Source organism: Mustelus asterias, chromosome 19 (genome assembly GCF_964213995.1).
Source record: "Mustelus asterias chromosome 19, sMusAst1.hap1.1, whole genome shotgun sequence".
Lineage (NCBI taxonomy): Eukaryota > Metazoa > Chordata > Chondrichthyes > Carcharhiniformes > Triakidae > Mustelus > Mustelus asterias.
In genome coordinates this window covers 43,660,702-43,685,150 of record NC_135819.1, presented here as the reverse complement: position 1 = coordinate 43,685,150, position 24,449 = coordinate 43,660,702, and the positions used below count along the sequence as shown (strand labels likewise).

The 24,449-nt window shown below is 41.5% G+C and overlaps 1 protein-coding gene across 1 annotated transcript in view; it reads right to left on the bottom strand.

The window, feature by feature from the left end:
• The window catches only part of LOC144507481 (mucin-6-like), a 96,621-nt gene extending 72,997 nt beyond the window's left edge, over positions 1-23,624 (bottom strand). Inside the window, exons 1-15 of the mRNA XM_078234606.1 lie at positions 23,547-23,624; positions 20,341-20,391; positions 18,162-18,236; positions 17,826-18,054; positions 14,310-14,427; positions 12,352-12,442; positions 8,800-8,891; positions 6,930-7,119; positions 4,830-4,955; positions 3,349-3,469; positions 3,121-3,259; positions 2,926-3,018; positions 2,775-2,847; positions 2,276-2,413; positions 1,440-1,598 (exon numbers count right to left, since the gene is read on the bottom strand). Coding sequence (XP_078090732.1) covers positions 1,440-1,598; positions 2,276-2,413; positions 2,775-2,847; positions 2,926-3,018; positions 3,121-3,259; positions 3,349-3,469; positions 4,830-4,955; positions 6,930-7,119; positions 8,800-8,891; positions 12,352-12,442; positions 14,310-14,427; positions 17,826-18,054; positions 18,162-18,236; positions 20,341-20,391; positions 23,547-23,595 — 1,744 coding nt within the window. The 5' untranslated portion in view covers positions 23,596-23,624. The remainder of the gene's footprint in view (positions 1-1,439; positions 1,599-2,275; positions 2,414-2,774; positions 2,848-2,925; positions 3,019-3,120; positions 3,260-3,348; positions 3,470-4,829; positions 4,956-6,929; positions 7,120-8,799; positions 8,892-12,351; positions 12,443-14,309; positions 14,428-17,825; positions 18,055-18,161; positions 18,237-20,340; positions 20,392-23,546) is intronic.
• Between the last annotated feature and the right edge of the window lie 825 nt (positions 23,625-24,449).

Here is a 24,449-nt window from a genome sequence, read left to right as displayed (position 1 = left end):
GGTAGGTTTGACTTCCTGCAATCAGCTTCAGCCAATGGACACAAAACACCACGGGCGGGATTTTCCAGCCCTTCCACCTTCGGGCCATGCTGAAGACGATACCCCCATGGCGGGTTCCCCAGTGGCAGGCCAAGCGAGCCACGTAAAACACCGTACCATCGATGGGACTGGAATATCCCACCAGCAGCCAATGGCAAGTCATCTCTGCTGCTGGAAAACATGCCATGGGGGGGACTGGAAGTTCCCACCCCTTATGTGCAGCCGGATCTGTTTGGCGCAACTTAGCTTGTCCTTCTAGTCTTCCAGATAACATAAACTTGGGAATTCTTATTGAGGAATGCATTGGTGCCAGTTACAGTACAAGGGGAGAGGAATTGACACAAAGCCTGAGGAGAAACTAGGTGGCAGACAGAAAAAATAATTAAAAGAAAAATTGCTAAGAAATGGCTCTAAAGCTGCTGAATCATTTATTCACTGTACCCTTGAGGGTACATCTGATCTGATTTCCCTTGCAAGTTTCTTCACATGGGTGTCATTTGGAACAAACATCTTCTGTGCAGAATTGTCCCAGTATTTATTTTAACAACGCTCTCTCCTGTTACATATAGGAATCCCATTTTCATTAAGGATCAGATGGCTTGCTGGGGAGTCAGTAACCCCAAGTTTTTATGTTTTGCCTGATGACATAATTCTCCGATGGCCATTCCATCACTTGTAGCACCATCATTGTCTAAAGATATTCCTGCCACAATAGGGAAAATCACCTTAGTAGAAATTAAATACACTTTAGCCATAATCTGATTGAAGGGGAAAACTGCTTCATTGGCCAACTTTAATTCCCACCTTCATTACTGCCCTGTAATAAAACCATTGAAAATGAGTAGTACATTGATAAAGCACCTTTAATTGTAGAGAAACATCCAAGGAACATTAGCAACAAATGGCAATTGATCACTGCCAAACCAGAGTGAAATCCATGCCACATGCTCAAACTTGTTGAACTTTTTCTGCTGCTAAGGCCTAGCTGAGAATAAGGGGTTCTATTTGATAGCTAGGGGGACTTTGCATGTAAGCAAAGATTAACAAGGCGATTCTCATGATTTCAATAGAAATCTACAATGATTCTGTCTTAGTGAAAAACACTTGCCAGAGTTTGATCCTGCAGATGGAACACTTGGCTAGATTCTCCAACCTCGCCCACAGCTGGGATTCTCCAGTCCCGCTGCAGTGAATGGAGATTTGACTGAGCGCCAAATTCTCCATTCTCACTGGCAGTGGTGGTGGGGCATGAATGGCTGTAGAATTCAGTGCCAACAGAATGATCCAAAACAGATGGAAGGGACGTCAGCATAATGGTCTGTGTCGCAACCGCACACTTACAAAATAAAATGCAGATATTACTGTTGTGGCTGAAGGTTGGATCAGAGACAGAGCATTACCTTTCTCTGAACTAATACAACTGGGGATTACTGTTTCAGGAGGTTTGCATCTTGAATCCAATTTCCATGATTGAGCAAAATTGACAACAGATTCTTCCACTATTTTCTGTGAAGACATGAAGTCATCTGCGGCATTGTCATTAAAGTTTCCACATAAACCTGGAAAATAAACAATTGCAGAACGTCATAAAAATGTAATGATCTGATTTGGTTGAGTAGCTGTTCTAACAGAGCCAGATAGTCAATACTTTATTTCTCGAAACAGCTTCAAGGAATATTCCTCAAACAATAATAAACAAATGGTGGAATTCTACCGCCCCGCCAGCCACGGATTCAGAATAGGTGATGGTTGGACAACAGAAATATCCGTTGACCTCAGGCAGGATTTTCCAGTCTCGGGTCAAGCGGGCCGTAAAATCCCGCTGAAATTGTGACATTGTTTTAACATTTGCTTTTGCCTCATGCCTGTGTTTCCAGATACAACTCCATCTCCAACTTAACCACTTCTGGCCTTTAATGAGAGCAGAAGTTGAATGGACAGCCAATCCACTCCAAAGGCATGGCATCCAGCTTTAATTGGAGTAATGAGGTTGCAGGTTATAAATGTTAACAGTTGTCATTCATGTCTCCTGACCATTAGTAAATTCAGCAGCTTCATCAGAAGTGAGGAATCGGTGGCCTGCAAAGGTCCGTGTCGTCACACCTTCCTCCTGGATGTGAGTGATCTGAGTGACTGCTTGAAAAGCCTCCATAACTGGGGCACCCCACCCACCCGCTCCACGAACACACACTCCACCCCCACACCCAGCAGTCCATAAGCAACTGTTTAGCAATACCTTTTACAGTTCCTTTCTTGTTTTCTGGCATTGAAATGTACAGCTGCATTGTGGAAGATATTTGCACTTGCATTTTTAGCCCAAATGTTGTTGCAAATTGAATGAACTGTGAAGACTGTTGAAATATTATTATTCCATCTGTGAAATTAAAAAAAACAACACAGCTTTGTTTAATAAAGGCAAATTACCGCGGATGCTGGAATCTGAAACCAAAAGAGAAAATGCTGGAAAATATCAGTAGGTCTGGCAGTATCTGTAAGGAGAGAAAAGAGCTGACGTTTTGAATCCAGATGACCCTTTGTCAAAGGGTCATCTGGATTCAAAACGTCAGCTCTTTTGTCAAAGGGTCATCTGGACTCGAAATGTCAGTTCTTTCCTCGCCTTATAGATGCTGCCATTTTCCAGCCTTTTCTCTTTTGGTTACAGCTTCATTTAAATTTGAACAATACTAGCTTTTCGTTTAAGAGGAGGAATTAATTTTTTTCAATTATAATTTTACCCTGTTTATAAGGAAGTTTAATTTCTTCTCCGCCAAAATAAATGTTGCCATTCCTGTTGAATTCGTATGTGATCTACGATAAAAAATGTAAATTTTTATGGTGTAATTTAAATGAATAGACAAGCAGTAAAAAAAAATCAAAAGTGCTTACTTTGTTCTGATTATATGTAACACGTCGCAAGCAGATCTGTCCAACTGCAACTTGACATATGTGCATCTCAATTTCTATCCGCCAGAATTCTCCCTGTGGGATTTAAAAATTTTGATTTTAATATTTGAAACTCAAAATCCTGGCAACAAGGATGGATGTCATAGATATTACAATATAGCAAAATATCTCACGTACAGAAACTGCAATGTATTTGCAATTTCCTCTCAAATTATAATATTTCCCATCAAATGTAGTGATGTGTGTTCCTTCTTCTATTTTGCACCTTCTGGGGCAGCTACGATGAGAGCACTCCCATAGTCCACTCTTACAAACACTAAGACAGAAGAGGCAAATGTTATTAGTGAATTAGTTGACAATATGGTTGTTGACTGTTTCGATGTGAGATGAATTAGGAGGTTTTACCAAGCCTGGCAGGAAGTGTTTCTTTGGTCTCCGACATTATAAATCTTTCCACTGTATACACAAGGGCAACTTGCTTTCCTGATGCATTTGTTGGTGTCTCGTATGTTATCAAGAACGGCGCCTGAAGAAAAACACAGGTCTAAGTGCATTGAAATCCAACTAAGGCAAAATTAATTGCAGCACCGAAGATCTTGTTATGGCATAGTGCAGGATTTTCATAACCAAACTGGGTGGCAGGAGTCAGGTAAACTCTCGCCCAACTCAGGAGAAAGTGCTCACAAAGATGGGATCGTCATTGCTGGCTGGTGGATATGGGCTGAATTCCTGGGAAAGAGGGTTCCCGGGTCATAAAGAGTGCCTTTGGTACATTGGCCTTTATAAATCGGAGTATCGAGTATAAAAGTTGGAGTGTTATGGTAAGGTTATATAAGGCATTGGTGAGGCCGAATTTGAAGTATTGTGTACAGTTTTGGTCACCTAGTTACAGGAAGGATGTAAATAAGGTTGAAAGAGTGCAGAGAAGGTTCACAAGGATGTTGCCGGGACTTGAGAAGCTGAGTTACAGAGAGAGATTGAATAGGTTGGGACTTTATTCCCTGGAGCGTAGAAGATTGAGGGGAGATTTGATAGAGGTGTATAAGATTTTGATGGGTATAGATAGAGTGAATGCAAGCAGGCTTTTTCCGCTGAGGCTAGGGGAGAAAAAAACCAGAGGGCATGGGTTAAGGGTGAAAGGAGAAAAGTTTAAAGGGAATATTAGGGGGGGCTTCTTCACGCAGAGAGTGGTGGGGGTGTGGAATGAGCTGCCGGATAAAGTGGTAAATGCGGGGCCATTTTTAACATTTAAGAAAAACTTGGACGGGTTCATGGATGAGAGGGGTGTGGAGGGATATGGTCCAAGTGCAGGTCAGTGGGACTAGGCATAAAATGGTTCGGCACAGACAAGAAGGGCCAAAAGGCCTGTTTCTGAGCTGTAATTTTCTATGGTTCTATGGGTGCCGAGCCAGGTTGATTCAAAGATCTGCCCCAGCACTGTGGGACTTCATCCCTGTTAAAATGAAAGTAGAGCTATTATCCATCCACTGTTTCAAACTGGTACCATTATTCCTCAACTTCCAAACCAGGTCTGAAAATTTAAAGTTTGTCTCAACTGCCCATGCACAATACATGATGTGGAGATGCCGGCTTTGGACTGGGGTGGGCACAGTAAGAAGCCTCACAACACCAGGTTAAAGTCCAACAGGTTTATTTGGAATCACGAGCTTTCAGAGCGCTGCTCCTTCATCAGGTGAGTGATATTCCTACTAACTGTCCTGGCTTGAGACAATTCACACCTCTTTAACCTATGATTATCCCCCTTTTCACTCACACTGTCCTTTTGGATTCACCTGATGAAGAAGCAGGAGGCGAGTTTAATCCGTATAATCAGATCCGTACAATGCAATATAATAAATCTGTCTCAGTCAAAACAATATTGTTACCTGCTGGACATTCACAAGTATCCACACAAATATCTGCCTTCTGTTGAAGATTGGGATCAGTACATGTTGAAATAACTCCCGAACCACAATCCTTATAAATCTGATTTTCAGGACAACTAGGCTGTTCTGGAAAGGAGAAATCATGTGTTTCATGTTTTGTGTTATCATGAGTACAAATGCACAAATATCATTGCAGGTGAAGACCTAAAATTTCAGGTTGATGACCTTCCATCACGAGGTGTTCTGACGAAAAGTCATTGACCTGAAATATTGATCTGAATGGATTTCTAACACCAAAGGCGAGTAGCGACTTGTTGGGAGAATGGATACCTGGCTTCCCATGGACACTTCATCAGAAGGTATCCTCAAAGAAGGAATTTTCATGGATGGTGGGGTTTGGGAGTGGGGTGCAGGCTGCAGTCGGGCCAGCCAACACGGGAAAAAGGTTGAAGGCAACAACAGGAGCCACCAGGTGCCTGCATTGGTGCTGTGGACTTTAGCCACGTTATAATGAAAGTAGTAAGGCTCCTTAGCTCTCAATCCTCACTCCCCACAAACTCCCCATGCCCCATTCATGCCCCTTATGTCAGGCTATGCCTCTCCACTCACCCCCATAGTCCTTCATGCCACCACATGTCAGGCACAGTGGCACAGTGGTGAGCACTGCTGTCTCACAGCGCCAGGGACCTGGGTTCAATTCCGGCCTCAGGTCACTGTCTGTGGGGAGTTTGCATATTCTACATGTGTCTGTCTGCATGGGTTTCCTCCAGGTCCTCTGGTGTCCCCCCACAGTCCAAAGATGTGCGGGTTAGGTTGATTGGCCATGCTAAATTGACCCTAGTGTCAGGGAATTAGCAGGGTAAATATGTATGGGGTTACAGAAGTAGGGCCTGGGTGGGATTGTGGTCAGTGCAGACTCGATGGGCTGAATGGCCTCCTTCTGCACTGTAGGGATTCTATGATTCTATTCCCCCCACCAACACCATTGCCCATAATTCCCCATGTTAGGCCAAGGCATTTTCATGCCTATTGACTGAAGAGAACCAATAGGATTTCTAATCAAAAAAGGTTTTTAAAAAGGTCATTCATTCATTATTATCCACATTCATTTTACAAGGTAATAAATGTGTCAAACATCCAGACCCTGTAACAGAAACTGCAAACATTCGAAACCTCCCTACATTACATAAAGAGTCAAGTTCCAACTGAGATCAGAGTTTTCACTGGGTTTCCATTGTTTCAACTGAGTAAGAGATCTCTGAACTCTCAGCCAGGAATGCATAATGAGGCTTGCCTCAGTGCTCAGAAATTCAGCACTCTATTGAAACACTTGAGCCCCAGAGAAAATCTGATTGATTGACAGTTTTACCTCACTGATCTCTTTTGTCAATGTTTATTTGTACAAGGTTACTAGGTTTCAAGTGCTTGCAGTTTCTGCTATTGATACTTTAAAGAGCCTGGATGATTGACACTTCCACTGTCCTATAGTAATAGAACATTTTTATCCTAATGAAAAAAATGATTGAATTACTGTTTTTTAAGCTCTTTTTCACATTTCCGATTGTGACCATAGGATTCACTGGTTCTCTACAGTGTCTAGTGCAGCAATGAGTGTGGAAATGCCATGATTTGCCAAGGGAACTTGGCCTTTTGAACTCGTCTTTCAAATTGTTTCCCCATGCACCCCAGGATTCACAATCCCCTGAGGTGCTATCAACCATGACAAGCCCCAACTCCATGAAAATTGTGACGGACAACAACAGGCCCATCCCCGTAATTAAGTCAGCACTGTCAGGAATGCCAGGTTCTGGGCTTGTGACTGGAAAGCTGGGAATGGGGTCAGGAAACCTGGAATCGGCTGGCTTTTGTGATTTTTAAAGGGCTTCTGAATCATCCCAGCTAGGAATAAAATCTAGGCCATTAACTCTGACAGATTAACTTGACAGATACTCTCAGACCCACAGACTTTGCAGCTTTTTGGTAAAGGTTGTTCGGAAATTCAGATTTCCACCATCAGCAGTATTTTGCTTTTACATAGATATTCTTCGATTTCAGAATGAAATCATTAATGAGTTTTTCTAAACATGCAGGAAAAGTTACCACATCTTGCAGTATCCCTCCATCCGGGTTCAACGATTTCTGCCCCACATTGACGTGCGGCTTCTGTTAAAGTGCGGCAGTGGATCTGATCTTTACTTGGAGAAGAACAGACTTCCTTTTTGCATATGTTGAGATACAGCTTAAAATTGTTGCAGCTCAAGAAATGTTTTGAGATTGGTTCGCGACATCTCTGATGAAAAGAAAAACAACAGTGAAATATTATAGATATGCAAGCCTACTCCTGAGGCTTCAATCTGTGAAATCTACTACAATTGAATATCTCTGATTAAATTCAAATATCTTTTGCATTGCCAAGTGATTTCCAGTTTTCCTAAAGGAGTTAAAAGTACGAGTATTCATTATTAGATCTTGGAGACTGTTTATAGAAGGAGAATATGGAGGACATGACTCAGATCTCGCCTAATAGATATATGACAACATCCTAAAATACCTCCACATCAGGGCAGTAAATATATACATCAATATCCTATGTACAATAGGTCACCTCTAATATCAGCAACTTTATATCCCTATTGATTTTAGGTTTGAATTGTATTGTTAATAACCCCTTCAAAGTGAGGGAGGAACTTCAGGGACGGTCTCAGTTGGGTCCCTGGGATCATAATGGGAAAAACAGAGCCCATGTCTTATAAGGTCCAAGTGCATGGCAAAGTCCAGGTGGTGGTACTCCCCTGTGTCTGACGCTCTTGTTGTATATCGGTTGTGGATTTGAAAGGTGGACCATCTCAGATCGTAACACTGGTGCCATAATTGCTAACTTTTTACTAGGGTTTGAAAATTTTTCTATTCATTTTTTTTCTATTCATTCATGGGATGTGGGTGTCGCTGGCTGGGCCAACACTTATTGCTCGTTCCTAATTATCCCTTGAACCAAATATCAAAGTTCCTTATCTGAACTGGGTCGCCAATTTTGGATGGCAACAGCCTCTCAGCATTTAGCCTGTGAAGCCCTTTAAGAATTTTGTACATTCAAATGAGATCACCTCTCCCTATCTAAACTGCAAAGAATGTAAGATCATATCATACTAGTCAATCTCTCATCCCAAGAATCAATCTAATGACCCTCTATTGCACATCTTCAAGAGCAGTGTTAGGACACCAGTTGATATTATAACTAGACCAGAAGATCCCAGAATGGAACCCCAGCGCAAAACATCCTAATTTTTACTATTCTTTAGGAAAACATGGAGGAATAGAGTCACAAGACCACGAACTGTTTTAACAAGAAAAAAAGAATGATTAAACATGACAAGTTTGATTATGATACGTTGCTCCTTTCCTCCCACTTAGTTTCACAAATGTACACATATGTTACAAAATTTATTTATTAGTCACAAGTAGGCTTACATTAACACTGCAATGAAGTTACTGTGAAAATGCCCTAGTCGCCACACTCCGGAGCCCGTTCGGATACACTAAGGGAGAATTTAGCATGGCCAATGCACCTAACCAGCATGTCTTTCAGACTGTGGGAGGAAATCCGCGCAGACACGGGGAGAACGTGCAGATTCCGCACAGACAGTGACCCACGCCAGGAATCGACCCCCAGTTCCTGGCACTATGATGCAGTAGTGCTAACCACTGTGCCATCATGCCACGGAATTGAATAGTGTAGAAGGCTTAAGGGACAAAATGGCATCCAGCTGTTCCTATTTTTTATATTCTTACATTAAAATGATCTCATCATTTCATCTCTAGGAAGATGTTTATTTGTTATTCATAGCTCAATGTTCTGTACCATTGGATCAATATAGCTCTTTTTTTTAATAGAACACAGGTCAGATTCAAGTTGTACTAAAGTGATTTGTATTTGCAGTAATGCAGAACTCCCTGGAAATAAATAACTTACAGATTCCGCTTCCGCACAATTTATTTCTCCATGTACTTTGATAGGACAGCTACCAACTGCAGTCGAGTGTTCACGGATTGAGACTACATCCACTGGAACAAAGAGGGAGAAAGTGACACATTTTGGTTTTGCAATCTGATTATTATTCATGAAGGCCCATCTTCACAACCGTGCACCTTACCTGAGGGGCAGTGACCCTCAGGTTAAATCACCACCAGTTAGCTCTTCCCCTGCAAAGGGGAGAGCAGCCAATGGCCATCTGGGACTATGGCGGCTTTTTAATATCATGTATGTAGCACATCCCTCAGTGGACTTGAATTGTTTGAACACAAAAGCAGAGTTTAAGTCCAAGGAAACAATAGCAAACAACACACAGATTTTAGAAGTGCTGAAACACAAGAAACACATCAACAGGAGGCTAGAGAGGAGATTGCAGAGCCTTTGGCTTTGATCTTTGTGTCGTCATTGTCTACAGGAACAGTGCCAGAAGACTGGAGGATAGCAAATGTTGTCCCCTTGTTCAAGAAGGGGAGTAGGGACAACCCTGGTAATTATAGAGCAGTGAGCCTTACTTCTGTTGTGGGCAAAGTATTGGAAAGAATTATAAGAGATAGGATTTATAATCACCTAGAAAGGAATAATTTGATTAGGGATAGTCAGCACGGTTTTGTGAAGGATAGGTCGTGCCTCACAAACCTTATTGAGTTCTTTGAGAAGGTGACCAAAGAGGTGGATGAGGGTAAAGCGGTTGATGTAGTGTATATGGATTTCAGCAAAGCGTTTGATAAGGTTCCCCATGGTAAGCTTTTGCAGAAAATATGGACACATGGGATTGAGGGTGATTTAATGGTTTGGATCAGGAATTGGCTAGTTGTAGGAAAACAGAGGGTGGTGGTTGATGGGAAATATTCATCCTGGAGTTCAGTTACTAGTGGTGTACCGCAAGGATCTATTTTGGAGCCACTGCTGTTTGTCATTTTTATAAATGACCTGGATGAGGGCGTGGAAGGATGGATTAGTAAATTTGCGGATGACACTAAAGTCGGTGGAGTTGTAGACAGTGCGGTTACAGAGGGACATAGATAAGCTGCAGAGCTGGGCTGAGAGGTGGCAAATGGAGTTTAATGCGGAAAAGTGTGAGGTGATTCACTTTGGAAGGAGTAACAGGAATACAGAGTACTGGGCTAATGGTAAGATACTTGGTAGTGTGGATGAACAGAGGGATCTGGGTGTCCATGTGCATAGATCCCTGAAAGTTGGCACCCAGGTTGATAGGGTTGTTAAGAAGGCGTACGGTGTGTTAGCTTTTATTGGTAGAGGGATTGAGTTTCGGAGCCAGGAGGTCATGCTGCAACTGTACAAAACTCTGGTGAGGCCGCATTTGGAGTATTGCGTACAGTTCTGATCGCCGTATTATAGGAAAGATGTGGAAGTGTTGGAAAGGGTGCAGAGGAGATTTACCAGGATGTTGCCTGGTATGGTGGGAAAATCGTATGAGGAAAGGCTGAGGGGCTTGAGGTTGTTTTCGTTAGAGAGAAGAAGGTTAAGAGGTGACTTAATAGAGGCATACAAGATGATCAGAGGCTTAGATAGGGTGGATAGTGAGAGCCTTTTTCCTCGGATGGTGATGGCTAGCATGAGGGGACATAGCTTTAAATTGAGGGGTGATAGATATAGGACAGATGTCAGAGGTAGGTTCTTTACTCAGAGAGTAGTAAGGGCGTGGAATGCCCTGCCTGCAGTAGTAGTGGACTCGTCAACATTAAGAGCATTCAAATGGTTATTGGATAAATATGTGGATGATATTGGAATAGTGTAGATTAGAGGGGCTTTAGATTGGTTCCACTGGTCGGCGCAACATCGAGGGCCGAAGGGCCTGTACTGCGCTGTAATGTTATATGTTCTAATACTGGAAACTCAAGAAGTAAGAGAGAGTTAGGAACTTAAAACAATCGCAATCACAAGAGAAAAGACACTGGAAAACTATTAGAACTAAACATTGCCCTCTCTAACTAATGGTCTATATCCTAGGGTCTCAAAAAAAGGAAATGACATGGTGGGGTGGGGGGGGGGGGGGGGCGGGGGTGATGGGGTGGGGGCGGTTGGTTGTTATGAACGGGGGGGGGGTGGTCCTTAAAGTTTAAAGTTTATTATTTATTAGTCACAAGTAAGGCTTACATTAACAATGAAATTACTGTGAAATTCCCGTAGTCACCACATTCCGGCGCCTGTTTGGGTCAATGCACCTAACCAGCACATCTTTCAGACTGTGGGAGGAAACCGGAGCACCCGGGGGAAACCCATGCAGACTCGGGGAAAATGTGCAAACTCCACACAGACAGTGACCCAAGCCAGGAATTGAATTCAGGTCCCTGACGATGTGAAGCAACAGTGCTAACCATTGTGCCACCGTGCCGCCCATGGTGGGTGGGGGAGGTGGGGGGAGGGGGGGGGCGTTGAGCATTGGCAGGGTGGACAATCCCACAGGAGTTCCAATTTGCTGTGATTTTATTAGTTTGCCCTGAACAGTTCATGCTCACTGATCAGGCAATGGAAAGCTGTGCAAATGGCCAAGAAGGAATACATTTAATATCTAATTATCAATGATTTAGCTTCAGAGCGAAAGCATTTTATGCCAGCGAGATTTCTGTTGTGATTGTCTCTGCTGTCCCCACCAATGATGTAACAGATATCCTGACGTTGAACACCAGGATCCCAATTTGAATATATTTAAATATCATTATCAGGCCTTTACACATGATAGTCACCCCACATTAAACTGTCCATTCATGTCTGTATGAATCCCAACAGATCTCCCACGATGTGCACTCGGTGACAGGAACTCACTGGAGGCCCACAGGTGAGCTACATCCCCAAAGGGGGAGAGGGACAGGCCATGACAGTACCCTGGCACTATTCCCTGGCACTGCCCATTGTGGGGGTGGGGAGGGAGTTACCTAGTGGCTGCATTCTGTGAAGGGGGGAATTGCAATGCAAGTGAGGAGCACTGTATTGTGTTGGAGGGACTCCACGGTTGGGGGTGGGGGGGGGGGGGGGGGGGGGGGGGGAGTGGGGGGGGGTGAGTGGGGGGGGTGGATTCTGTGGTGAGTCTAGGGGGGTGGATTGCATGGGGTGGGGTGGTTCTGCGTGTCAGGGTGTTGTTTCTATTTTTCGGACTTTTTAAATTAAGGCACCTTTTGAAAACGTAAGTTACTGCCGGCAGCGCAGCCTCAAAAAAACCTACCCCTTACCCCACAACAACCCCCCCCCTCCCCCCCATCCCCGCTCGCCTCTCCTCCACTCCCAACTCCCAACGCTCCACCTTTAACATGCAAGCTGTGGGCTGAAATGTTCTGCCCCATGTCTCATCATAGAATTACGATATGAAATAAGGGAACACATATCAAAGGCAGAAGGGAACAGAGTTAAAATTCTGTGTGGATTTCATTTGTGCCAAGATTTGCATTATTGTGAAAAATAGTAGCAATGCGAAAAAAGGTTAGACAGGTAGGAAAATTGGTGTTTACTTAAAAACTGAGTGTTCATTCTTACCTTCTTTCATTTTATCATCCTTCTTCCCTTCCTTTTCAAACTTTCCACAAAGCCCACAAACATATCCACTGTATCTCGGGTGAAGTTTTAGCTTAGAAAGAAAATAGATGCAGTATTTAAAATAAAAGAAGAAATATTTACCTCGTTTGACTATTGAAAGTTTTTTTTTCGAACAGTGTCACTCTCAAGCTAGATCATTGATAATTAAATATTAAATGTACTCTTTTTTGGCCATTTGCACAGCTTTCCAATGCTCGGTTAGTAAGCATGAACTGTTCAGGGCAAACTAATAAAATCAGAGCGAATTGGCAGTGGTCATTATTACAGATGTATTTCAGGACAATGGAAATGACTGGGCCTACATGAAGCATCAGGATAGTAGTTGGCATGTAAATGGTGAAAAATAAGACCAAATTAAACAGACAGTGGTTTTGATGAGTAGATCATGGAATCTGAATTTTCAGAAAAATGGAGAGGGCCTCCAGCGTAGCCAAAATGATGCTGGAGAACAAATTCCGGAAATCCAATCCCTAAACCCAGCACCCGCCATTTTCACCGAGGGGGGATGGGGTGTGTGGAGGTTTTCACTTCATTACACTTTTCAAGAGGAAGTCTAAAGTTGCTGGATTATCTGGATAGGTAGGATACCCTTTTGGATAGGTCCAGGGGCAATTTTGGCAGAGATAATGCTCTTTGGACAATGTCAAATTCACTGAAATTATGAAAAGTGAACATAAATGTGCATAAAATGTAGATAAATATAGTAGAACTGTCAATCTGTCAAGGCAATTAAATCTTATTGCTCTCTCATGCTAGAAGACATTTAAATCCTTTGGCCTTTGAATTTTAAAAAAATGCACAATTAAGAAAATATCCTTGCTATTTGATTCTGGTTGCATAAGCCTGAGAACTATCATTATATATTTTGTGCTGTATGACTGATTTCACAATCAGTGATTAACAGCTCCAAGTAGTTATAAAGTCTGATGTGGGACTATAAATACAAATACGTGTTTTATATGGGATTAAGCACTTTGATAAAAGGCTTTTTTTTGTAAGGGATTATGTAGTTGAAGGAATGCAAATGTTGTGAATGGGTTTTTATAAATAAGCCATGGAAGTGGGTCAAGGGGTATAGGTTGCCATGAGGATATGAGGAGTATTGGGGTAAGTGGAGAATCTTAGGTTAATATGTTGAGCATGAGGGGCTACGGAGAACGAGATGGCTTTGGATTGATATCAATAGGTCATGGGGGAGCTGTGGCAGGGGTGAGGGCTGTTAATTGTTTTATTATTTTTTTATAGCTGGATTGAGGTCCCAGATCACCAAGACCAGCCTTTTGGACAACTTGTCTATGCACCTGGCAACCCCTGTGGTTTCCTCTGAACTATTTCTGGGCAACGTTGGTCGAACTCCTGTTGGCATTCACTTATGCCTCTCTCTCTGGAATGAAAATTGGATCACACTGAGCAATTTCTAAAACAGCTATTGTTATTATTCAAAACAGACCTCAATGTTAATCCGAAGAAAACATACAGCAACTATAGAGGGAAAGGTTCACCTTCTCTGCAATCAGAACTCTCTTCTTGTTCATTTCATCAAATAATCATTTCATGTTATATATAGAAATGTAATGATTGAGTTGATTATCAATTATTATATTTGAGCTGATGAAGCATACATACATCACTTGACAGTTGCATGTTGTGCTCAGATATGAGCAAAATTAGTTTGCAAAGGGTGAAATATTAAAACAGCAAAAACTCCAAAAAATTAATGTTCCTTTGATGATGCACAGAGCTAGTTCTAAGAAACATGACTTCACCTACATGCATAAATTTTCCATCTCGAGAACACATAATACACATTCATAAAAAGCCTCATCACTACATACTTCATTCGTGAAGTGAAGAAGAGTAAAAATGAAACTGAATACTACACTTAAAAACTATCTTACCATCAGTGCATCTTTTCTATCCCAGAACAAGGATACAGAATGCTTCTTGTTTGCAATCTTGATGTTTTGTCCATTTCTCCAAATATTGACCACCTTGTCAGCATACGGCAAATTTCTTCTATAATAGTAAAATGGGGATTAAGTGGAAAAATGTGACTGTGTAACATTTCTCAAAATCTTACTTTTGATCCATATTCATTTGTTATCTCCTCTTTCTGTGTCTGGTAAAGCAGCAGTTTTCTAACCAGACTATTAGACCAGAAGGCCTTAGGAGATAGGAGTAGGAGTAGGCCATTCAGCCCCCTCAAACCTACTCTGCAAGTCAAAATGTCATGGCTGATCTGATGTGGCCTTAATTCCACTTTGCTACTAATCTCAGATCCCTTGCCTCCCTTGTCAATCAAGAGGCTTTCTAAATCAGACTTAAATATGTGATTCAGAATCAGTGTCTTGCAGGGTGAGAGAATTCCAAATATTAAAGGTCCTCTGAGCGAAGAGATTCCTTCTCATCTCTGTCTTGTAATCCAGTGAAACACAATCACAAGTCCCACATCGCAGTTTTTGAAAATTTGCATGTGGTTTAAATAAAAGTGGTCTGGTGGTCCTATCCGCTCTGGCTCGGAAGTGACTCAAGTCCCCTGTAACTGTGTGGATGACTCTAAGGATAGGATTTTGAGCTGCTCACGTTGGAGACAGACAGGGACTGTAAGTAGCCCATGGCAGGTAGCTGGTGCAACTCCATGGAGTCTACTTGAAGCCAAGTAAAGGGGTGCCAATTACAGGCACTTGCCAGGTCTCAGCAGGCACATGGTTTAGTTTGGGGGTCAAGAGACAGTCTGCTGGCAGCAGACCAGGGGGTCAGCGCTCTAGACAGGCCTAGAAGACATCCATGCCCACATGGGTGCTGAAGCAACCACAGCCTATAGATAGCAACCACCACCACCACCAACCCCCTACACCCCACCTCCCCAACCCTTTTACTTGTCCCCCAGCTTCAAGAGTCTGCCTACCTTCCTTTACTGGATCATGAACCCACCCTTTTGCCATCAATTGGTCAACCCTGGAAAAAAATCAATGACTGTTTCTCACACAGTGTGAATTTCTGACCCACTTATGGTGGGGTTCAGAAGACCCAGGGGGAATCCTAACTACCTGAAGGACTGACTTAGCAAGCTACACTGTTGTATAAAAGCACGGAACAGCTTTACTATATTAACATATCTTGTTAGTGACACCCACATCCTGATTACATGGGACATAACAACTGTCTTTTTATTCCTTCATGGGATGTCGAATTTGCTGTCTGGGCCAGCATTTATTGCCTACCCCTAATTGCCCTTGAACTGAGTGGCTTGCTAGTCCATTTCAGAGGGCTGTGATGAGAACATGTAGAGAGGCAAGTACCCACATCACTAAGGTAAATAAGCCTACAACTAAAAACAAATCTGAAGGACTAAGGCTGCCCTGGCTAAAGTCACCAGTGAAAAAATGACTAATATGTACTATCACCACTCACCAACTCTTTACAACCAGAAAATAGAGGAAAAGGCAGAAAGAAAATTGGTCAATGGGACTTAATGGCTGGAAGTGTGAGGTCAAAAAAGGCAGCGATTGAGACAATGGCAGATGTAGTACTGTAGAAGGAAGATTTGACGGTATAAGAATATTTGTGTGTCTGTGTGTGTGTTTGTATACATCATTGTATACATCATTATGAAATTCGAGATCATAGTAACTATTGAACTGCATTTGAAAAATGCAGATAAGGATTATTATATGTAAAATGTGTTTTGTTTTTCACGTTACTCTTTTAGTTTTGGGTTAATTAATGGAAAAAGTAAGACACAACAAAACTGTGTAAAGATCAGAGAAGCTCAATGAAACAAAAATCCATTTTTGTTTTTCACATAACTGAAAGTTAAAAAAAAGCTGTGGGCCTGATTTAACTCAGAAGTTAATCCACAGTTCCTCACATAGTTCATGGACATCACTTTACGGGTGTCAAAGGTTTTTCTAAGGTTTATGCCAGCATGAAGAATGAGCTTTTCTGACATTGCGTGAGATTCTTCGGCCTCCCTGTGGTGTGTTTCTCAGCAGTGGGGGGTGGCTCACCGTTAGCCGACAGCAGGATCTTCTGGTCCCGCCGCTGTCGTTGGGATTTCCCATTGAATCCACCCCGCACCACCAGGAAACCTGTGGTGGCGGTACACCGTTGGCAGGACCAGAAGATCCTGCCAGAGTGAACAGCGGGAAAGTTCTGGCCATTGTAATCTACCGACATACTTCAGTTACTTAAACAAAACACATTTTCAGAATAAAATCATGATTCCTTTTTCTTTTTCTCATCTCCAATACTTGAGTAAAATCTTTTTGCGTTGCATAAATTAATCCAGAATGAATGAATATGGGATCTTCAGATAATCTTACGATATAAGAGGGAAAAGACACCCAATTAATAGAATTAGATAGCGATCAAATGAACAGTGGTTTGTGGGTATTATCAAACGTTAGTACATTTATTATAAGGTATAGAAGTGCAAAATATTGCAAGAGAAACATGGTAGAGGGGAAGCCTTATATTACAGGGAACATAAATCTGGTGAAGGAGGTTCAGCTCTCCCTGCCAAAAAGCTCCAGACTCATCTAATTTTCGGAGCACCAAAGCTGAAGAAACGTAACATTTTAGTACCTGATTTTCAGGATAGAAAGGCAAGCTTTTTAAAAAAAATGTTTCTGCTAATACAGAGAATGTCCATATTCTACCAAGCTTCAAGAATCTCAGAATATATGGTTGAAAGCTAATGTAAATAGTCCCAGAGTGAACAATAACGAAATTAGATCATGACTGATGCTGGGAAATTACATAATGGTACTATATTTTGGCTATTGCTATTTGTGTCTTCCTCTTAAATTTTTATTCATAATTTATCTATATATATATATAATATATTTAGCCTTCAGCACTTCAGCCATTCTATGGTACAATAGACAACAAGTCAATGTCCACATGAAATATGCAAGTAAATTGGTGATCCATTTATCTTTGTTTCAATATTCTACAGCTTAACACAATTTAAAAGAAAGTAGCATTTTGTAATATTGTATTAAGTAGTGGTCCCAATGTTACCCCACTTTATAGCAACATGTTTTTACAATTTTAAAAGAATCCACAAACCAATCAATCCATCTTCTGACAGAAGGTACATCCCTATTTTGGAAAGATTTCCCATTTTCTTGCTACAGCATTAGAATCATTTTGAAGTTAATTGCCAAATATATTATTAACACGTTAGGTGCTAGGAAAGGGTGAGCTGAGATTATGCAATTGGGCGGATTCTCCGATTTCATTTGCCCCACCTCCACTGCCAGCGAGAATGGAGAACTTGGCAGTCAGCCAAAACTCCGTTAATTGCAACGGGACTGGAGAATCCTAGCCGGGGGTGAGGTCAGAGGTTTCCAGCGGTTCCCTCAGACTTGTAATGAACGCCAAAAGCAATCCTGCTGCATTTAACTTACATCTGTTCTTTAACCTGAACTGTCCCATTCGTCAACACAATACGGGTGGTTTCAATTTTGATGAATATGTGATCGAGATTTCCATCTGATCCTCTCTGGATGCGCACCATATAATCATCAAGTTGGCCTTTGCAAAGCCTGCTCATGATAAAAGTACAGCTTGATGTAAAATAGAAAATTTCATTGTCAAAATTCTTGAATCCTCCAGCTCCCCAAGTGCTGCAGGTATCTGAAAGAAAAGGACAACCTCCTATGTTACAACATTCAAGGATTATTCCTTTGATAGCTTCAGTGTCATCTCACATCTCTATACTGTATTCAATGTTAGATACTCACAGTGACTTTGCAGTGATTGAGAGGGTTCACTCAATGATCGCTTGAAGTTTTGGGTAAGAGTAGCCTGGTTCAGATCTAATGTAGAAATAGAGGTTTATAACCAAATTAATTATTTATGGAAATATACTACAAACATACGGTTTATTGTCATAATTTTATTTCTATGCTTATACAATCAAATTTAATTTAAAAAACTAAGTATGATAATACAACCTGTGACCATTATACACTGCAGTGTAACCTCTAGCCTGAAATCCAAAATCCACAAACACCTGTTGCCTGGTGTTATTTTTTGAAAAGCTCTGCAATTCACATTCTCACACTCACAGTATTGTAACAAAACATGATTTAGGAGAGAGGGAGGATGGATGGTGTTGGAAGAAATTTTGGTTAATTACGTAGGAATTGAAATAAAAAATCAAAGCCTTTCACATTGGCGGTTTATCTCTTTGTGAAAGGAAATTGTTCTCAGTTTATGTTATACGGAATGTTTGTCATGACCTTACGTTCCTCAGCCTGGGCTTATTTTAGTGCTAATTCTGGATCCTGTGTTACACTCTGTTCTCATGTTGCTTTTCCCCATAATACAGTCATTGTGTCATCCCATCACCCCTCACTCTCTGCTCTCAGTCGGTTTGCACAGCACTTTTGAGCGGACCAAGGATATACTGGTGTAGTTTTCTTTGTAATAAAATTACATAATTTTATTAGTGTTTTATAATTACTTGTCACTGTTTTATACCATAGAGTCATGAGCACTGAAACAGGCACTTTGGTCCACTATGTCTATGCCGACCATCAAATACCAATCTCTACTAATCCTCTTTACCAGCACTTGGTCTTTAGTCTATTATGCCTTGGCGATTTAAGGGCTTGTCCAGATGTTTCTTAAATGTTGCAAGAGTACCTGCCTCCACCACCCTCTCAGGCAGCGCATTCCATATTTCCACCACCCTCTGGGTGAATACTATTTTCCTCAGATCCCCTCTAAACCACTTACTCCCCACCTTAAACCTATGTATGCTTTCTGGTCTTAGACACCTCTACCATGGAGAAAAGATTCTTACGATCTACCCTATTTATGCCTCTTACAATTTTGTATACCTCTATCAGATTCCCCCTCAGCCTCCTCTGCTCCAGGGAAAACAAACCCAGCCTATCCAGTCTCTCCTCATAGCTGAAATTTTCCATCCTAGGCAACATCCTGGTGAATCTGAAGTTGTACCAAGATTTCCCTGTTCCTATATTCCATGTCCCGGCTAATGAAGGCAAGCATTCCATACGCCTTCTTCACCAACCTATGTACCTCTGCTGCCACCTTCAGGGATTTATGAATTTGTACACCAAGGTCCCTTTGTACTTCAATACTCCCCAGGACCCACCATTCACTGTATACATCCGACCCTTATTAGACCTTACAAAATACATCACCTCACAATTATCAGGATTAAATTCCATCTGTCATTGCTCTGCCCAATTTACCAGCTGATGAATATGAATCCATAGCCTAAGACTATCCTCCTCACTATCAACAACACCACCAATTTTTGTATCATCTGCAAACTTACTACACCTGCTACATTCACATCCACGTCATTAATGTCTTGGGTACAGGTTTATATCTGGCTGATACATTTGTGGTTAAGCATTCTAATGTTATTCAAAAATCCAGAAAATTCCAAAATCCAGAAGTGCCTTCATCCCAAGCTTCAAAACAGGAGAGCTTACAATGTGGGTAACAAAAATGTTGTATTTAACAATTTGGTACAGTTGATCCTTAGTCTCTTTCAGACACTAATAGAACTAAACATTTGGGGAAGGGCGAAGGGCTGGAGTGGTTTGTAGAGGTTTTAAAAAATGTGTAAAGATCATGAAGGTATTTAAACACAGGGGTGTGCATTTTAAATTGTAAATCAAATCCATAAATGAAAGAGAGCTAAGGTCAGGATCTTGGGTCCTTAACATTGTGTTGCTTTTTCAAGAAGCAAATTAAGGCTCAATTATGCTTCATGAACAGATGCCAACAGACAATTTAAACAAAGAAAAACTTTTAAAATGTAATTACAGCATCTCATTAGCTATTCTAAACATTAATAATATATTTTATAGCTAATCTTTTAGTTCAGTTGAATTTACTATACTACAGAAATGGTTGTACTACTTTATGACGTCAACTTACCAAAAGTGGATTCTGAATAGTCATGGTCAGTCCAGTCAGTCGCATCATGACCTGTGATGGAAAGAAAAAGATCACATTTTCTTAATGAAAGAAGCAAAGGAAAATAACTCATTTCAAATATAATTTGAGCCTTTCTTTTTCTTTTCTACATTCACCATTTTTGACTTTCAAATACAAGCTTAATGGAGCAGAAGTTTGCCCTTAGTCTCAGGCCAGAAAATCTGGTTATCTGCAGCGAAGACTCCATCTAATTTTACCATAAAAAGGAGGATAAGTTCTGGTTCAGCTCCCATCATGAATGAACATCACACTTGTGTTGAGATACTGAAAACCACCTTGGAAGACCAGAGACAGATGGTAAGGGTCAGGTTTCCTTAACGTAAAATACCATGAAAGTTGCCATAGTCCCTGAGGACCACAGGCTGTCCATCCTTTTTTGAGAGAGAGCTGACTGGTGGTCAGCTGACCTGAGGGACAAGGTTGAGAAGGAATGCACTCTTCATGGACAACCTCAGCCAGTGCGGGAATTGAACCTGTGCTATTGGCATCAATCCACATCATGAACCATCCATACAGCCTAATGAGCTAACCAACCCCCTACTGTCTCTCAGTGACACCTGAATATAGCAGCTGGAATTCACGTCCCGTCGCTACTGCTAGCAAGAAAGGAGAATTTGGCACTCAGCCAAATCTTTGTTCACAGCAGCAAGACTGGAGAATCCCAGCTGCGGGTGAGGTTGGAGAATCCTACCCTATGGCTTAAAAACATCAGTGAATTCCTTGAAATGACTTCTCCCACCAGTTATTGGAAGATTTGGCGCATCTTTGTTGAAAGTAATATTGATTTGTGCCTCAAAGCGATCTAAATTTGAAATTGTGACAATTTGATTTCCTCTGACAAAAATTGATATTTAGTCACCTAGCTAGATTTATCCCCTCAAAAGAATTATTAAATGAATGTGAAATTACCTAACAAGAAATCCCAAATGTTGGATAAATATTATGTCTTCTACATTCATTTTGTTCCATAGCCGAATGAACAATATAGAGGGATTATTTCCCTTATGGAGCGCCTCCAATGTGATGCTGTTGTTGCATGATGTTTCCTTTGTTAAAAGTCTGAACTTTCATTCAATGTTAGTCCCAGTGTTGGTGTATGGTAATTAGAGATATGTCCATTAAATACATGAAAAGACGTGAAATGCATCTCCCTAAACTAGTGTAACTACAATCCTTGGGGCATGTCCGATACTTCATGCCCTGCTAGGTCCAATCCTAGGAGGGATACAATTCCTCAGTCAGAGGAAAGTCCAATTCCTGAGCTTTGTGGAAAGAGATTCTAGTCCTGGGCGTAGGGCGGGAGAGTGATCCATTTGCTGTTCCCAGTGGCGAGTCTGAGCCAGTTGGAATCTGATCCTGCAAGAATTGGAGCTAATGGCACCCACCCACCTCCTTGCTTTCACAATCCCTGGCGCATACCCCACTCTTGAGAACCGCCCCCCCCACTTTACTGACCCCGGTGTCACAGTCGAAGGTTCCATTACACTGTGCACTGTGAGATTGGGGCACTCTCGTACACTGCAGCCAAGCTCAGTAGCTAGTTTAGCATACTCCCCGAACACTGGCTTGCAAAGCGTACCTGATGGACCGACACATATGGACCCAGTATTCTCACCATTATGACACCTTTATTTTTAGGCAAATTCCACCCACTGCCAACAATTAGTTTCAGAAGAACATTGGTGCTTTGAAAGTCCACAAAGGTTTAGAATTGAATCTAATCCATGTTGTCAAACAAACAAGATTAGAAAATGCAGAACTTCGTACTCAGAAAGTGAAAACTAATCATTCACTTTTAAGTGACATTCCCGTTCCACAACATTGTTCAACCGATGAAACAAAATGGTGAATTCAATTTTCTATTGTCTGGCAAGAGATTTTAAAGTTCTTTCTGCATAAAAGGCTTGGCATCAATATTGTTTCTCAAGGTCCATTCAAACCGAATGCATTTCACTTACAGCCTGTCCATTCTGCTCACTAAAACATAACTTACAGTTAGAAAAAGAATCAGAGTAAATTTCAGAAACTGTTTTTCTGCTACCAAACTCCATTTACAGCCATCAAAAAACTTATACTAGTTTGTGTTATTTCAAACATCTGAATCATAATTTAGGAAAGGAAAACACTGTTGGAACTTGAAGACTTAATTGTTTTGCATCATAATATAAACACAATTCATCTTGTCTGACACAAATAATCCACATTTCATTCTATGAAATAGCAAATTCATTACTACCAAAGTGCACAAAGTACCCACTGCCTATAGTGAGTTTATTGTTGGCATTGTATTTCGTCTGCTATACACAGTGGACTGTGTAACCAGGAAATTGAAAATATTTGTTGTGGCTGAGATCTTTACTACCAACTTTATCTTAATGCATGTTTTGAATCATAGAATCACTACAGTGCAGAAGGAGATATTCAGCCCATCCAGTCTGCACTGACTCTGTCTGACGGAGTACTTTTCCCAGGCCCTTTCCCCGACCATATCCCTGCATAACCCCATACATTTACCAAGATGAATCCATCTGACCTACACATCTTTGGCATGAAGGGGCAATTTAGCATGGCCAATCCACCTAACTTGCACATCTTTGGACTGTGGGAGAAAACCGGAGCACCCGGAAGAGACTTACACAGACTCGGGGAGAATGTGCAAACTCCAAATGGAGAATCACCCAAGGTTGGAATCAAATCCAGGTTCCTGGCACTGTGAGGCAGCAGTGCTAACCACTGTGCCACCGTGTCACCCACCATGGTGCAAACATGTCCCATGCCTCCCTGCAAAACAAAGCCAGTACAAAAACATTGGGAATGAGGTTCTCAAGTCCCTGGTGGCTGAGGTCCTGGAACTGGCAGGCAACATAGCATGGGACAACATTCAAGTATCATCCCCCATTTGTCATCACAGGAGCTTAACGTACTGAAAGGTATGACTTGCAGCAGGTACAGGAGTTCCAGCGGCCGGTAACGTGGAGAAGAAAGGTAGCTAGAGGCAGTGGAACTGCCTGATCTAAATTGCAGAGATTGAGATTGGTAAGGGACATAAAACAGAAATGTCACCAAGGCAATCTATATATATCAATAGATGAACCTCGGAACAAGTAAAATGTGCAAACATACAAAATCATCTAGGAAAGTCTCACCTTTAATGAGTGCAAGAGCCCAGATCACTGCTAATACAGAGTTCTTCATTCTATTAGCTTGAGGCTAAACTAGAAATTGGATGTCATTCTAGTTAGTGCTGCTATCCACTGAGGTCTCTGCATTTTATACTGGCAATAGGTTTCAAGTTATTTGAATGGAATGAGGAAACAGAAGTTAAACGGAAGCCCAGTAATTAAAATTCAGCAAATCATAGGAGATAGGTGCAGTAGTTAGAAAACTATTTTCTTATGAAAGTTCTAAAGTTGAACCTTGCGAATTTCCGTTCATATTTATATTCAATTATTTTGTCCCATTCTAGAGGAACGTAGTTCATGTCATTCTGAAGCTGCAACCTGAAAGTAGTGCTCTTTGTATTCATAATCCAAAACCTTAAATGTAATATAGGATATGTTATTTTTCTCGATTAAGTAAGAATTACTTAAAAAGAACAAAGAAAATTACAGCACAGTAACAGGCCCTTCAGCCCTTCAAGCCTGCACCGACCATGCTGCCCGTCTGAACGAAAACCCCCTACCCTTCCAGGGACCATATCCCTCTATTCCCATCCTATTCATGCATTTGTCAATACACCTTTTAAAAGTCAGTATCTGCTTCCATTACGTCCCCCGGCAGCGAATTCCAGGCACCCACCACCCTCTGTGTAAAAAAACTTGCCTCGTACATCTCCTTTAAACCTTGCCCCTCACACTTTAAACGTATGCCCCCTAGTAATTGACTCTTCCACCCTGGGAAAAAGCTTCTGACCATCCACTCTGTCCATGCCCCTCACAATCTTGTAAACCTCTATCAGGTCAGCCCTCAACCTCTGTCGTTCCAGTGAGAACGAACCAAGTTTCTCCAACCTCTCCTCATAGCTAATGTCCTCCATACCCAGGCAACAT